Here is a 14990-nt window from a genome sequence, read left to right as displayed (position 1 = left end):
GGGTCGGGGCTTGGCCCCGGGCGGCGGCCTTGGGCTCTGCTGCACCCCAGCCTCCCTGCTATGGATCGCAGGAGCCGACCCCCAGTGGTTGCCTGCTATCCATGCAGGCTCCCCGCTGGTGCCCAAGGCTTTCCCGGCCTTGGGCTCTGCCGCACCCCAACGTCCCTGCGAGGGTTTCCTGGTGGGTGTGGCAAAGGTACGGTCAATCTGCATATTACTCTATTATTAGGTAGGCTGAGTGGATAGGGAAATATGTTTGGCTTGCAAAGCTTCAATTACCACTTTCTTATACCTACAAGAGGAAGGAATGGGTGATGCAATTTCTTAAAAAAAAATACATGAGATTAAACAAAAGTTAAAAACATCTATAAGGAATAGTACCAACGATCTGATTAAATATTATATATATATTCTTTAAAAGATTATATAAATAAGTTAGCAATTACTCTAATCAACCTACAATAAAAAATATTAAAATTTTGAAAAAAATCACTGGCTCTTTGTTGATGCAATAGGCTAAATTCTGATTTCTACCTACCTTTCATAGGGTAGGTCAAGAAATTCTGTTGAATAGCTCTATACAATAAATAGATTAAATTACAAGTAGATAGAAATTAATCCACCTATTGAAGTTTTGGAAAATATTTACACAGAGTAACTACTTAATCAGTATGTGAAATATTTATTCTTAATAACTTTTTGTTTTTAATAAAACTGAACACAATGATTTCTTAAAAACAACTTCTTGAAAAAACTAAGGAAACTGCAGACAGTGGTAGTTAACAGAACTCTAGTCTTGGGTAGAATACAGAAATATCAACTGTAGAATTATAATATTCTTGTTCAAAACAACAGTGTCGACAAAGATGGAAGACTAGTGGTAACAGACTGAATTCAGAGGAAGGAACCCGTCAGAAGCAGTATTCTCAGGACAGAGGATGGACACACCACCATGGGCACCAGAGGTGAGGGCTGCTGGACGGAAGTGGAACAGAGAGGAGAGAAACACAGAACCTGCGCATAAAGACTCATCTCTGCGCCCCCCGCCGCCCCCCCGTCTTTCATAGTCCTATACTTAAAATAATATATTCACCTGTGAGGGTGATGGTTTGTTTTAAAAAGAAAATAAAATTTTGGATACTAGAATCTTTTGTGCTACTAAACAAAAGTTATAATACTGTTTATTCAAGAACTAGTAGTGGTCACTTTAGCAGAGAACATTTCCCCACCTAAAATTCTAGACGTCAGAGGGGCCAAAAGTATCAAATGCTTAGAAGTATGCTTTTAACTTATCATTCAAGTAAGGTAATCTTCAAATCCCATTAATATTTACTCTAAAATACCCAAAACTGGAACAAGACAATATATGGATTAAGATCAATTATAGCCGAAACCGGTTTGGCTCAGTGGATAGGGCGTCGGCCTGCGGACTGAAGGGTCCCGGGTTCGATTCCGGTCAGGGGCATGTACCTTGGTTGCGGGCACATCCCCAGTGGGGGGTGTGCAGGAGGCAGCTGATCGATGTTTCTCTCTCATCGATGTTTCTAACTCTCTATCCCTCTCTCTTCCTCTCTGTAAAAACTTAATAAAAATATATTTTTTTTAAAAAAAGATCAATTATAACGCATGTTTGACCATCTTCTACCCAAAATAAATCGCAAGAGAAAATTATTGAGTATTGAATAGCAACTGCAATGTTAAAAAAAAAAAGAATCTTCTACATCTCCCCTCTTACAGGTGAATTTTATCCTTTTGCTTTTCCATCTACTGGGAACTGAGGACAAAGCATTCATCAATCTGGAATATCAGTATGCCCGAGTAAGAGAAAAAAAGCTGTTAGCAAAATGATTTGAGCAACAGTGTCAGATCACCTATACTCTATATCTATGCTATTTTTATAACTTTGATTATGTAGATTCTGCATTTCTCTATGTGAAATACTGTTGATGGTTATAGTTCAAACAAAGCAATTATAGAAAATGTAGAAGTTTAAATGTGGATTTTTAGAAGCCAAAAATTAAAGTACTCCTAAAATGGTCATGTCTTCAAAAGACACAAGAGATGGACATCTATTGGAGCCCAAAAACAAACAAGAATTGTTCTGTAATTGTCTTCCTTGTGTATGAAAAACTTTAAATTTTATAAAAATTTTACACAAACTCCTTGCTTTAAAAACACACACATCCGCCTAAACCGGTTTGGCTCAGTGGATAGAGCGTCGGCCTGCGGACTCAAGGGTCCCAGGTTCGATTCCGGTCAAGGGCATGTACCTTGGTTGCGGGCACATCCCCAGTAGGGGGTGTGCAAGAGGCAGCTGATCGATGTTTCTCTCTCATTGATGTTTTCTAACTCTCTATCCCTCTCTCTTCCTCTCTGTAAAAAATCAATAAAATATATATTTAAAAAAAACAAAACACATCCTTCCCACAGACATCTATTCTGTAAAGAGTCAACAAATAAATCATTCTCAGAATTAATCTGTTTTGTCATCCTTCAGAATAGGGGGCTATTAAGAGCTAGAATACAGAGGCCACAATTAATCTAAGAGAAATGCTATTCAGATTTTTGTGTGTATAATTTAGAGAATTTTTAAGAAACAAAAATATAAAGTGGTATCAAGTATTGATGCCCCCAAAGCAGAAGACAAACAGCCAAAATAAGATTGTTTTTAAAAACCATTTTCTTGCCCTAGCCAGTGTGTTAAGTGGCTAGAGCTTTGGCCCACACTTGGACCAAAGGTCCATGGGTTCAATTCCCTGTCAGGGTGCATGCAGGATGCAACTAATGGATGTCTCTCTCCTCCCTCCCCCTCCCCCCCACCTTCCACTCTTTCTAAAAATCAATGGGAAAAATATCCTCTGGTGAGGATTCACACAAACTTCTGCTGATGAGATTTCTACCTTTTCCCCCCTATTATTTGATTTTGGCTCCAACATGCCTTACAGTAGAAGAGTAAGGCTCCTATGCAGAGTAACATTACACACAACTTACCTACCTCTCTTATCTTTTCAATGTTAGTGTCAAGGACAGCCTCTTTTGGAGTACAACTTACATAAATATAAAATGCTTTTTAAGCTCCACTGGCCATTTTTAAAAATTCTAAATTAAATGGAATTCACTTCTGGGGTCCTTTCCCCTTAACTCACAGTTAACGAAAACTCAAAAGCTGAGATTGTTTCCGATTCGCCCAGTGTCCTAGGAAAAGTGGTATTATTCCCAAAATGATTTTTAGTTTGGAGAATAGCTTAGAAAGATATAAAAACACATTGTCAAAAGGATCCAGTTTAGTTCCCTGAAAACATGAAATTGGGTATAAAACAATCTTTTTAAAAATATATATTTTTATTGATTTCAGAAAGGGAGAGGGAGAGACAGAAATATCAATGATGAGAGAGAATCATTATCAGCTGCCTCCTGCACACCCCCTTCTGGGGATCCAGCCAGCAACCCAGGCATGTGCCCTTGACCAGAATGGAACCCAGAACCTTTTAGTCCACAGGCCGACACTCTATCCACTGAGCCAAATCGGCTAGAGCCTAACAATCTTTTTAAAGTGAGCAAGTAGCTGAGTAAAGACAACTGGACTGGGGAGATTATTTTGACCGAGGGGGTAACCCCTGCAAGGATTTATAGTGGGGAGTTGGCAGAACTGTTAGGAGGCCACAGACCCAGAGCACTACTGGGATTCGTCACATTAGCTGTTGTAGATTCTGCTCAACACAAGTCTCTAGTATTTTATAAGTCATATCTTACAAAAAATGATATTTAATAGAAATGTTTCTCCCTTAAATCTTGTATTTTACTGATGTACATTATCAGTTAATGTCTAGTGTCAAGTACTAGTAATTAAGATTAAAATGGGAACAAATAACACCTGTAGTTTGTTGTGAGTGGAAAACTCCTGCTCCAACCCATGGCCCGGGGGGGGGGGGGGGGGTCAATCTCCTGGTCTACACTCACTCGCACCTACTGAACTGTGGCCTGGCTGCTTGCTGAGTCATTTCCTTTGGAGTCTAGTTACTCACAGTCATGCTTTATGACATTGGGGTTCTTCTCCAACACTCCTTAAAAAATAGCACATTCCATTTTACACTTAATATTCAAATTTGAAAAATTAAAAGCTGTATATCTTTAATCAAAGCCCTTGGTCTCATTTTAGTTACTACCCTTATATTACCAATTTTTGTAAATATATTCATCTTGGCAATTAGATTACATTCTGGTGTAAGAAAAGGGCTTATCTGTAAGGACTTCAATCCTACGAACCTATAAACTTTTTTTTTTTGAACCTATAAACTTTTAATAAATACTCAGTTTGATATGTATGAGGCACTCAGATTCAAGAATTAGATACAATTAGAAATGAAGATATTAACATAGAATGACCAAATCAGAGTTCAACTTGAAATATTTCAATATCCCTTCAATAATGATCTTCTCCAAAAGTTACTCTAATATATGACAATATCTATGATGTCTACTAGAAGCCACAGTGTTTATATGATAGTCTTTAATTTCATCATACTTAGTATGTGCAAGTATTATGCTGAGTAGTTATCAAAAAACTACACAGTCCCCTTAGGGTTTTATTACGAAAGAGATAAAGATAAGATAATCAGTTATAGATTCTTTCAAAGAATCTCAGTGCTTCTTATAAAAATGAGATTTCTAATTCTGTGGCCATTCTGTTAATTTAAAGGGAAATCAAAATGTGCATAGAAAAGAAAAAAAAAGAGGCCTTACTGTGAGCATGTCACTTTGCTAAGGGTTTTCTCATGTTATCTTTAAAAATTCTCCATAGAAGGTAGGGATTAATACAATTTAGAAATTTAAAAAAACTGAACTTCGGTGCATTTGAAAACAATCATTTATACAATTAATCAATTATGAAAGACTCTTAATGTGTGCTATTTCCCCAGAGACACAATACTATGACATTAATATCAGTGACAGATAAAAACTCAAATTGCCTGGTAAGAGTACTAATATTCAATAATTGTCAAGACAAAGTAAAATTCCATCAACTTTCATCCTTCTTTCTACTTTGTCCTATTGTTTAAAATATAGAGTAAATTTGCTACCTCTTCAATCTGTACAATATATTTTTCTGGTATGTGAAACTGATAAAGGCAAGATTCATTAAAGCTCCCTTTCCATGGGCAGATGGGAAGATGTAGATGAATCAGCCTGTTTATTGGGTATCAGCGGGAGGGGGAAGGGGAAAGAACACTGAGAATACCTTTCCCAGCCATCTAGATATATGCACATCTACAGTTTGCACAATCAATACAAAGAGTACTATCACACCATACTGTAAGAGAAAGTTTGCCTAATTTTTCTAATCACATGGGCCATGTCACTGACCTTGGAACTCTGAGGGAAATTCACTACCTGTCAACTTTCTCCTCTAGAGCAACATTCAAATCCAACTAGGGCTCCCCTGTTTCCTTCTCACTTTGTTCAAGTTCAGATTATCTTTACCTAGGGTACTTCCAGGCACCTCTTCAAAGACCCTTTAGCCAATTATTTTCAACATCATAGACACAATCCCATTACTCAGAGCCATTATGCCAATTCAAGTATGCTATAATCACAATCCCCATGACTACTGCATTATGTCATATCCAGTGCAAATATGACATTTGTGTTTAAAAAAACCAAACAAAAAACATAAAATCTTTAGAAAGTTCTTTTTCCAGGAAGAAGGAGCAGATGTACTGTTCCATCTAACTATATTAACTCCCTGCTAACTATAACTAAAAATATTGGACACTGTATAGAAAATAAGTAAATGTATGTAAGAAGACTGAAAGGTGGAGAGAAAGCAGACTGGGCCTTGGGAACAACAACAACAAAAACATAGGAGTGAGCTCATAGTTTTCCTTTTGACTCCTATATCCCAAGTTGGGTACAGGACTCACTGGTAAGCCAAAAATGCCAGTGGATGTGTGTGGGGGAGGGGGCGGGGGGAGAGAAAGCCTGCTGTCTCAGCTAAAGGACCAAGAAAGGGAGCAGCCTCCCAAGATAAGTAATTCTAGCCAACACCACAGAAATATTGTGGCCCCACCTCTACCACGCAGCAGGCCAACTTCCACTCTTACCAGGCTGTAACGAGGTGCCTCAAACCCTGGAGGGTGGTTGTCAGAGAAGACAGGCTGCAGGAGCTTTAAACCAGGTACCTCACCGCCCTGTGTTATCAGTGGACACAATTTAGGGAGCCTAGAATTTCACCCCGTCCAGCAGTAACAAGGCACACTCCCCTACCGGTTAGTATAGTCTCACAGAGGCCTCCGGGGAGCCTGTGTTCCCACCCTTTCAGCAGGAAAATAAGAGCCGGCCCTCAGGCCAGTGAGAAACCTGGACTTGTGCTCCCACTGGCAGGAACACAAATGGCACTCACTCTTCCCCTACCAGAGGACTATCAGAAAAAGCCACCTAAAAGAAAAGGTCTAAATAAAATCCAGTTTCATATATCCAAAATATCTAGGTTTCAATAAAAAATAACTCCTATCAAGAACCAGAGAGAACACCTACTGGGGACTTCTGGTTAAGATGGCAGACTAGGTAAACTCTGAACTACCTTATTCCCCAGCAATTCCACTTCTGAGTATGTATCTGAAGAAATCCAAAACATTAATTTGAAAAGATATATGCACACCTGTGTTCACTGTAGTGTTATTTACAATAGCCAAGATATGAAAGTAAACTAAGTGCCCATCACTAGACAAATGGATAAAGATGTGATATATACATATACAACATTACTCGGCCATTTAAAAAAAATGAAATCTTGCCCTAGCTGGTTTGATTCAGTGGATAGAGCAGTGGTTCTCAACCTTTTTAATGCCGCGACCCTTTAATACAGTTTCTCATGTTGTGGTGACCCCCAACCATAAAATTATTTCGTTGCTACTTCATTACTGTAATTTTGCTACTGTTAATGAATTGTAATGTAAATATCTGTGTTTTCTGATGGTCTTAGGCTCTACAGCAGCGGTTCTCAACCTGTGGGTCACAACCCACAGGTTGTGAACCGCTAACAGGGTCGCCTAAGACCATTGGAAAACACAGATATTTACATTACGATGGTCTTAGGCTCTCCAGCAGCGGTTCTTAGAACCACTAGCAGGGTCGCCTAAGACCACTGGAAAACACAGATATTTACATTACGATTCATAACAGCAGCAAAATTACAGTTATGAAGTAGCAACGAAAATAATTTTATGGTTGGGGGTCACCACAACATGAGGAACTGTATTAAAGGGTCACGGCATTAAAAAGGTTGACAACCCCTGGGATAGAGCTTCAGCCTGCAGACTGAAGGGTCCAAGGTTAGATTCCGGTCAAGGACACATGCCTGGGTTGTGGGCTCAATTCCCAGGAGAAAGCAGCCGATCAATGATTCTCTCTCATCATTGATGTTTCTATCTCTCTCCCTCTCCCTTCCTCTCTAAAATCAAAAATATATTTTAAAAAATAAATTTAAAAAACACACCCATAAAACAAATAGAAGACAATTAATACAGGGATAACAGAGATATTAAAATTACCTAACAGATTTTAAAGCAGCTCTGATAAAAATAATTCAATAAGCAATTACCATCACTTTTCAGGTTAATGAAAAAGAGTCTCAGCAGTCTCTTAAGAAAAACATATTTTTTTAAAAAGGAATAGTTTTTTGGTTTTTTTTTTTTAAGAGAAAAACTGAACACAGAGAAAACAGGAGGGAGAGCTAGACTGAAGCCCTAACATAACATCTCTCTCTCCCTCTCCCTTCTCTCTGAAATCAATAAAAATATATTTAAAAAACCCTATATTTTCCAAAAATCCATCAAGAACTTACTGTGTCATTCAAGGATCTGCAGTATTAAGAATATTAATACAAACATAAATCTCACCATATAGATGAAATGAACCAAACACCTGTCAGAACACCTACCATCAACAAATCAACAAATGACAAGTGCTGGCAAAGATGTGGAGAAAAGGGAACTGCTGGTGGAAATGCAGACTGGTGCAGCCATTATGGAAAACAGTATGGAGTTTCCTAAAAAAAATTAAATATAGAACTGCCATTTGACTCAGTGATCCCATTTCTAGGAATATATCCTAAGAAACCCAAAATACCAATCAGAAAGAATGTATGCACCCCTATGTTCATAGCAATTTACAATAGCTAAGATCTGGAAACAGCCCAAGTGCCTATCAGGAGATGACTGGATAAAAAAGCTGTGGTATATCTATCCCATGTAATACCATGCAGCAGTAAAAAAGAAGAATCTCTTACCCTTTGAGACAGCATGGAGGGACCTGGAGAGTATCATGCTAAGTGAAGTAAGTCAGTCAGAGAAAGACAAGTATCACATGATCACACTCACATGTGGAATATAAGTAACAAAATAAACTGATGAACAGAGTGGATCCAGAGACATGGAAGCATGGAACACATTGTGGAATCTCAGAGGGAAGGCAGGGGAGGGTAGGTAGGTGGGAAGTAATCAACCAAAAACCTTATATGCATATATGCATAACTCATGGACACAGGCAATAGGGTGCTGAAGGCCCGGGGTGGGGCCAGGGGTGGGCTGGAGGAGTCAATGGGGAGAAAAGGAGGACATATGTAATACTTTCAACAATAAAGAACTATTTAAAATAATAAAATAAACATGCAACCACCTTATGACTTATATGACTCAGAAATTGCATTTAATCTAGAGAAATGAAAACTTAAGTTAATCAAAAACCCTGTACACAAGCCAAATGTCCATCAACTGGTGCGTGGTGAAATAAACTGGTCCATCCATACCCAGGAATACTGAGTTCTGGTTCAAGATGGCAACACAGGAAGAATAGGGAAATCCTGAACTCACTCCTCCAGTGAATACACCAAATCTACAGCTATGTATGGAAGTTTCCTCTGAAAAGTAAAATCTAGCCAAACAACAAAAACAGCACTAAACAAACATAGCACTAAAGCTGGAGAGGCTGAGACACAATCTCTTAATAAACCGCACCCCAGGAGCAGTGACCCACACTGGGAAGGGAACTCAAAACCCACAGCTTCTTCCTGTGGAGCAAAGAGTCTGAACACCACATTGGGTACCCCAACTTTTAAGACCTGCATCTTAGAGATGAGCACCCAAGAGGTCTAGCCAACAGGATTCATATTCAAGAGATCCACAAGGCTATAGTGATCTGAGAAATGGCCCTTCAATTTGCTCTCATGCTGGGACTCACTCACCCCAGGGTCTAACACAGAAGCAGCTGATCCTGCCTGGACTTTATGTAAAAGTCTCATTTGCTAATCTTAAAGCATCGGCCTGCGGGGCAGTCATCTAACCCAGCGGTTGCCAACCTACACATCTAGGGGCCTGCTAGGATATATTGTGGGAATGGAGGCTGGCAGGCACCAACTGTAAGTGCCATCCTCTCCTCCCACCCCCCGAAAAATTACCCTAGGCCTTCTGCCCATAGCTTCAGATGGTACCCCACAGGTACCATCTTTAACCTTCCCTTCTGCCCTGCTCCAGAGAACCAGTATCTTCCAGAGGGGCTCTTTCATTTGAGTCTGTGCCCCAATTTTTTATGTCTAATGCCCCAAATTTTGTGGCTGCCACCAGGGGACAACCCTTGATCACCTGGCTCTGAAGGCAAGGAAGTCTTGCATTCCTGGTTCCCATAGGACCGTAAAAATTAAAGTGACAGGTCTTGGCCAACTACCATCCTCAGGGCACTGCACAGACAGCAGACTGAAACATCCCCAGTCATTCTGAGAAGGCCTATTTGCTCCTCCAGGAGCTCTGGCCTGAAGGACAGGCTTCAGGTTTGGCACACATCTAGAGGCCTACAGAGTCTCTCAGGGAACAGAGGCCAGTAGATGCAATCTTTGCACTCTTCCTCTGTCTCACTCCAGTTACTTAGTATCTCTCCCAAAAGATGCTTACACCCTTGTGAGGCACCCTGATTTTTAAGCCGCACCAGGGGACACCTCTAGATCACCAGACTCTGGTAGCCAGTGATCCTACTTACACTCATGGGTCACAAAGGAGTATAACCAATGGAAAATGAGTTCTTAAAGAGCTACCATTCCCAGGGCATAGCAAGAACCAACAGACCCAGGAACTCAATCTTTTTGGCTCCTACTGATCCTCAGCTCTAACATCCCCTTCTTTGAGAAGCCTGGCCAAACCTCTCCATCCCACAGTGGCCTTCTGTATTTAGTCGACTTTACAGTATTAATATTATTGTTTTCTTCTTTAATCTCCTCTAGCACACCAAGTATTCCTAGAAAACTAGGACTATGTCTTATTTTAATCTCTGTATCCTCAATGCCTAAGAATGAAGAGCTGAATATGTGGAATAATTGTTTATTAGATTGAGCCATAGTAATTCTTTATTCAGGCTCTTTCAAATAAATGTAAGTCCCTGTCTAACTCTTACATATAGTTTCCTTTTAATCATAACTCACTTAAATTCAGAATTTTTAGGACTTATTCTCCAATGACCACACAAATTTTCAAATGTAACCCACATTGATTTCTCTACACCAATAATACCATTTTAGTACTATACTTATCTAAACATATTTATGACAGTTCTCTCATATTAGAACTTCTAACAGGCAGGGAATTCTGTAATTCTTAAGGACACAATAGTTATACGTCTTTAGGAAATTTATAAATACTGAGTCTTTAAAATAAACAGAACAGATGAGTGCTAAAAAGAAAACCTGGGTTAATTACTAGAGACCAAATTCAGCTATTAAAGGTAAATACCGCAAAGATAACATCTTTTAAAATAATAAATATCCTATCTCAGTTCTCATAGGTTTCCAGACTAACCTTCGTCTTGTTGAGCACTCTCCTTCTTCTTCGGCTATCCATCCAACATCAGCAAAAGATGCCACTGCATCCTCTCCTGGGTGACTGGGGCTCCATTCTGTTGTAGGGCTGGTAAGCTATAAGGTACAAATAGGGAAAGATTGTCATCTGGCACCAAAATATTAGAATAAAACTTCTTAATGATCTAAATGAAAATTATGTTTTAGTGTTTCAAACATACGGGCAGTTTCATTTCTATTAAAGGTCCCCCATGAAAAGGACCATTAGTTACATCATATGTTGCCTAATAATGTATGATAATCTCTGAATTATAATTTACCTTTTTCATTTAAAAAATATATATTTTTATTGACTTCTGAGAGGGAGACAGACAGAGAGAAACAGCAATGATCAGAGAGAATCATTGATCGGCTGCCTCCTGAACAGCTTCCACTGAGGATTGAGCCTGCAACCCAGGCATGTGCCCTGGCCAGGAATCGAACCATGTCCTCCTGGTTCATAGATAACGCTCAACCACTGAGCCACGCCAGCTGGGCTCAATTTTTATTTTACAGGTCAAATGATTAAAAACAAACAAACAAATAAAAAAACCCCACAAACTCTGGTCATCCTAAAACATTAAAAACATTTTTCAAACTTAAGCATTAAATATCATTTTTTCTGAAGAGATCTGGCTTTAAAAAAAAGTATAGAAATAAGAACAAGTAACCAATTTGTGCTAAATCTGGGAATTGTTTAAATGGATATTTATAGATATACTGTTATAATGTTGAAAATAGATTTTTTCAAATCCTTAAAGCTCATGATTTTTAAATAAAAGTATTAACTATATTAAGGAACAAAAAATACAAGTAGCAGTAGAACAGAATTCTCTAGCTAACCTTAAACACATAGAGGAAGGAACTGAGTATTTTTAAATAAGTACAACAAAGAAAAAGCACCTAAGTTCTGAGATTTACCTTAAAAAATTGGAAATATAATTTAATTGAATTTTTATTATAATGCCTCAGAGCCATATGATCAATGGATAATAATTTTAAAATAAAGTTATCAGATTAATATAACGCTTCCAACAAGTTAGAATGAGGTGTAAGTGAAAAAGAAAATGAAGTGACTTAAAAAGTGACTCCGTGATTGAGCATCGACCTATGAACCAAGAGGTCACGGTTTGTTTCCCAGTCAGGGCATATGCCCAGGTTATGTCCAGGAAGCAGCCAATCAATGATTCTCTCTCATCATTGATGTTTCTACCTCTTTCCCCCTCTTCCTTCCTTTCTGAAATTAATTTAAAAAATATTAAAAAATATAATTTAAAAGGCCAGAGAAATTTACATATTAATATATTTATCAAAAAGGTTGTACCAGCCCTAACTGGTTTGGCTCACTTGATAGAGCTTCGGCCTGCGGACTGAAGGGTCCCAGGTTCGATTCTATTCAAGGGTATGTACCTTGGTTGCGGGCACATCCCCGATGGGGAGTGTGCAGGAGGCAGCTGATTGATGTTTCTAACTCTCTACCCTCTCCCCTCCTCTCTGTAAAAATATCAATAAAAATATTTTTTTTAAAAAAGGCTGTACTATAACCCAGTACTTTGTTTGAACCTTAATGCTATCATTGCCAGATTAAGATTTTGAAAGCTACACTTAAATAATGCTTCTTCCTCAAATGTAAAACATACCATACAAATACATAGCACTAATTAGTTTTAAGTTTAAAATACCTTTACTATTATGAATAAAACTTGACTAAACATATTAGCTGCTGGTATGCATGTGTATCCATTATGTATCATAATCACCTAACATTATTAACTTAATAAAGTAGCATTAGAAAACTGTATTTTAACAATAACGTAATAAGAACATCAAGTATTTAAAATGCCTTAAATTGGCTTTTGGAGAGGACGGGGGTACAGGCAAGAGAGAAAACAAGTTATATTAAGAGTAGAGATTTAAGAACTTAATCCTGAGCAAAAATCAAAACTAATAATGGAATTAAAATGAAAAGGCTTTCAAATTACCAATGTTTTGCATGCAGTGGAATAATTGTGGTCAGAAGAGAAAAAAAGTATCAGCATCAGTAAGTACATTATCAACGAAGATGATGAAAGAAAAATAAAAACTGAGATTTTTGTACTTCTTTATGTGTTTCAGAAATTTATCCCTGTGTCAGTAAAGAAATATATATTCAATAAAATGGGTATGTTAACCTGATCTCAATAGTCTAAGAAAACTCGTAACATGCTGTTACTAACCATAACTGAAAGCAGAATGGTATAATAATATTCCTATATATAATAATAAAAGTATAATATGCTAATTAGACTGGACAACCTTCAGGACAAAGCCTTGGGGGGGGGGTGAGTAGGCCAGAGGCAGAGGCAGCCTCCGTGGCGGCGGGGGCCAAGCCCCTCGTGCATTGGGCCTCTAGTAATCCTCCTATATAATAAAAGAGAAATATGTAAATTGTAAATTGACTGTACCTCTGCTACGCTCACCAGCCAATCAGGAGTTAGTATGCAAATTAACCCAACAAAGATGGCAGGTTACTTTGCAATCACAGGCACTGGGCGGAGAGCAGAGCGGGAGAGCCGGCAGTTTGGAGGACTTGGCAGAGCAGGAGGCCGTGGGGCGGAGACAGAGCAGGAAGGGAAAACCCAGAGCGTGGGGAGCACCAGGAATTCTGGGAGTAGTAGTTCTGGTGGCAACCCCAGGAATGGAAGCGGAAACCCAGAGCACGGGGAGCACCAGGAATGCTGGAAATCATAGTTCTAGTGGCAGATGGATCTCCTAGACACTAGAGCAAAGTTAGCCTGGAGCAAGTTACTGTTGTGGTGGGGGATGGAGGGAAAGCAAAGGTGAGAGACATAAGTAAAATCAGAGTGTCTAGGAAAAATTAAAGGGAAGATATCCTAAAACTTCCATGAAATCTCCACCAATGAAGCAAAGAAAAAAAAAAAAAACGCCTCTGTTATTCTGTGAGCAACAAACCAAACTGGGTTGGGGTCTCAGACAATTCGCTCATATGATTGCAAAGACAGACAGAAACTCCCAAATTGGAGAGGGCTCCCTGAGGGCTCCCAGATTGGAGAGGGTGCAGGTTGGGCTGAGGGATCCACCCCCTGTGCATGAATCTTCGGGCCCCTAGTATTATAATAGAAAGACTCTACATGGGTTATGTGGAGATCCTTGAACATAAAGATTCCCCAAGCCCTGTAGAAGTTTCTAGAAGACAGAGTATTAACGGGCTGTTTTGTACAAACAAGAGATCATGAAATTAAAATCTGAAAGATGTCTTTCTAAGGTGCTAATTCATGAAGACCTATCTGATTATAATTCTGATTAGAAAATAAAAATTTGTTCCAATATAGCTACTACTTTGTAGTTTGACCTCAAGATTTCTTACTTTCCCATAGGTTACAAAAATTGCCATTTTCTTCCCAGATATCTACACTAATGAGAGAAACATGCAAATTGACTGTGCCTCCGCTATACCCACCAGCCAAACAGGAGCAAGTATGCAAATTAACCCAACAAAGATGGCAGTTAATCTGCATATGCAGGCACGGAGGGAAGACAGAAGACAGTGTAGAAGAAAGCCAAGCACTGCAGAAGAGAGCGAAGCAAGTGCTGCAGAAGGGAGTGAGGCAGCGGAGATGGGAGGGAGCGAGGCAGCGGAGAAGGGAGGGAGCAAGGCAGCAGAGACAGGAGGGAGTGAGGCAGTGGAAAAGGGAGGGAGCGAGGCAGCAGAGATGGGAGGGAGCAAGGCAGTGGAGAAGGGAGCGAAGCCCGCCTTCCCTTCTCCGCTTCGCTCTGGCCGCAGGAAGCCCTATTCTTGCAGGAATAGGCCCAAGGAAGCCCTACTCTTGCAGGAATCTTCCTGCAACGAGCCTCTAGTTTGTTTATAAAAGGAAGCAAAATGATACTTTTAAAATAATAACCACTATGCTGTACAGCTAAAACTAATGCAATATTAAATGTAAGCCCTAATTGAAAAATGAAATTTAAAAATAAATTAAGCACTCAAAAATATAAAAGTTGCCAAAACCGGTTTGGCTCAGTGGATAGAGCTTCGGTCTGCGGACTGTAAGGTCCCAAGTTCGATTCCGGTCAGGGGCATTTACATTGGTTGCGGGCACATCCACTGGTG

At 39.3% G+C, this 14990-nt stretch overlaps 1 protein-coding gene across 3 annotated transcripts in view; it reads right to left on the bottom strand.

Moving 5' to 3' along the window:
- MTFR1 (mitochondrial fission regulator 1) overlaps positions 1-14990 on the bottom strand; it is a 56980-nt gene that overhangs the window by 4802 nt on the left and 37188 nt on the right. For all 3 annotated transcript variants that reach the window (XM_054708313.1, XM_054708312.1, XM_054708314.1), the window contains one exon: positions 10842-10957. In XM_054708313.1, coding sequence (XP_054564288.1) covers positions 10842-10957 — 116 coding nt within the window. The remainder of the gene's footprint in view (positions 1-10841; positions 10958-14990) is intronic.

This window comes from Eptesicus fuscus, chromosome 19 (assembly GCF_027574615.1).
Source record: "Eptesicus fuscus isolate TK198812 chromosome 19, DD_ASM_mEF_20220401, whole genome shotgun sequence".
Lineage (NCBI taxonomy): Eukaryota > Metazoa > Chordata > Mammalia > Chiroptera > Vespertilionidae > Eptesicus > Eptesicus fuscus.
This window is presented reverse-complemented; position numbering and strand designations above follow the sequence as displayed.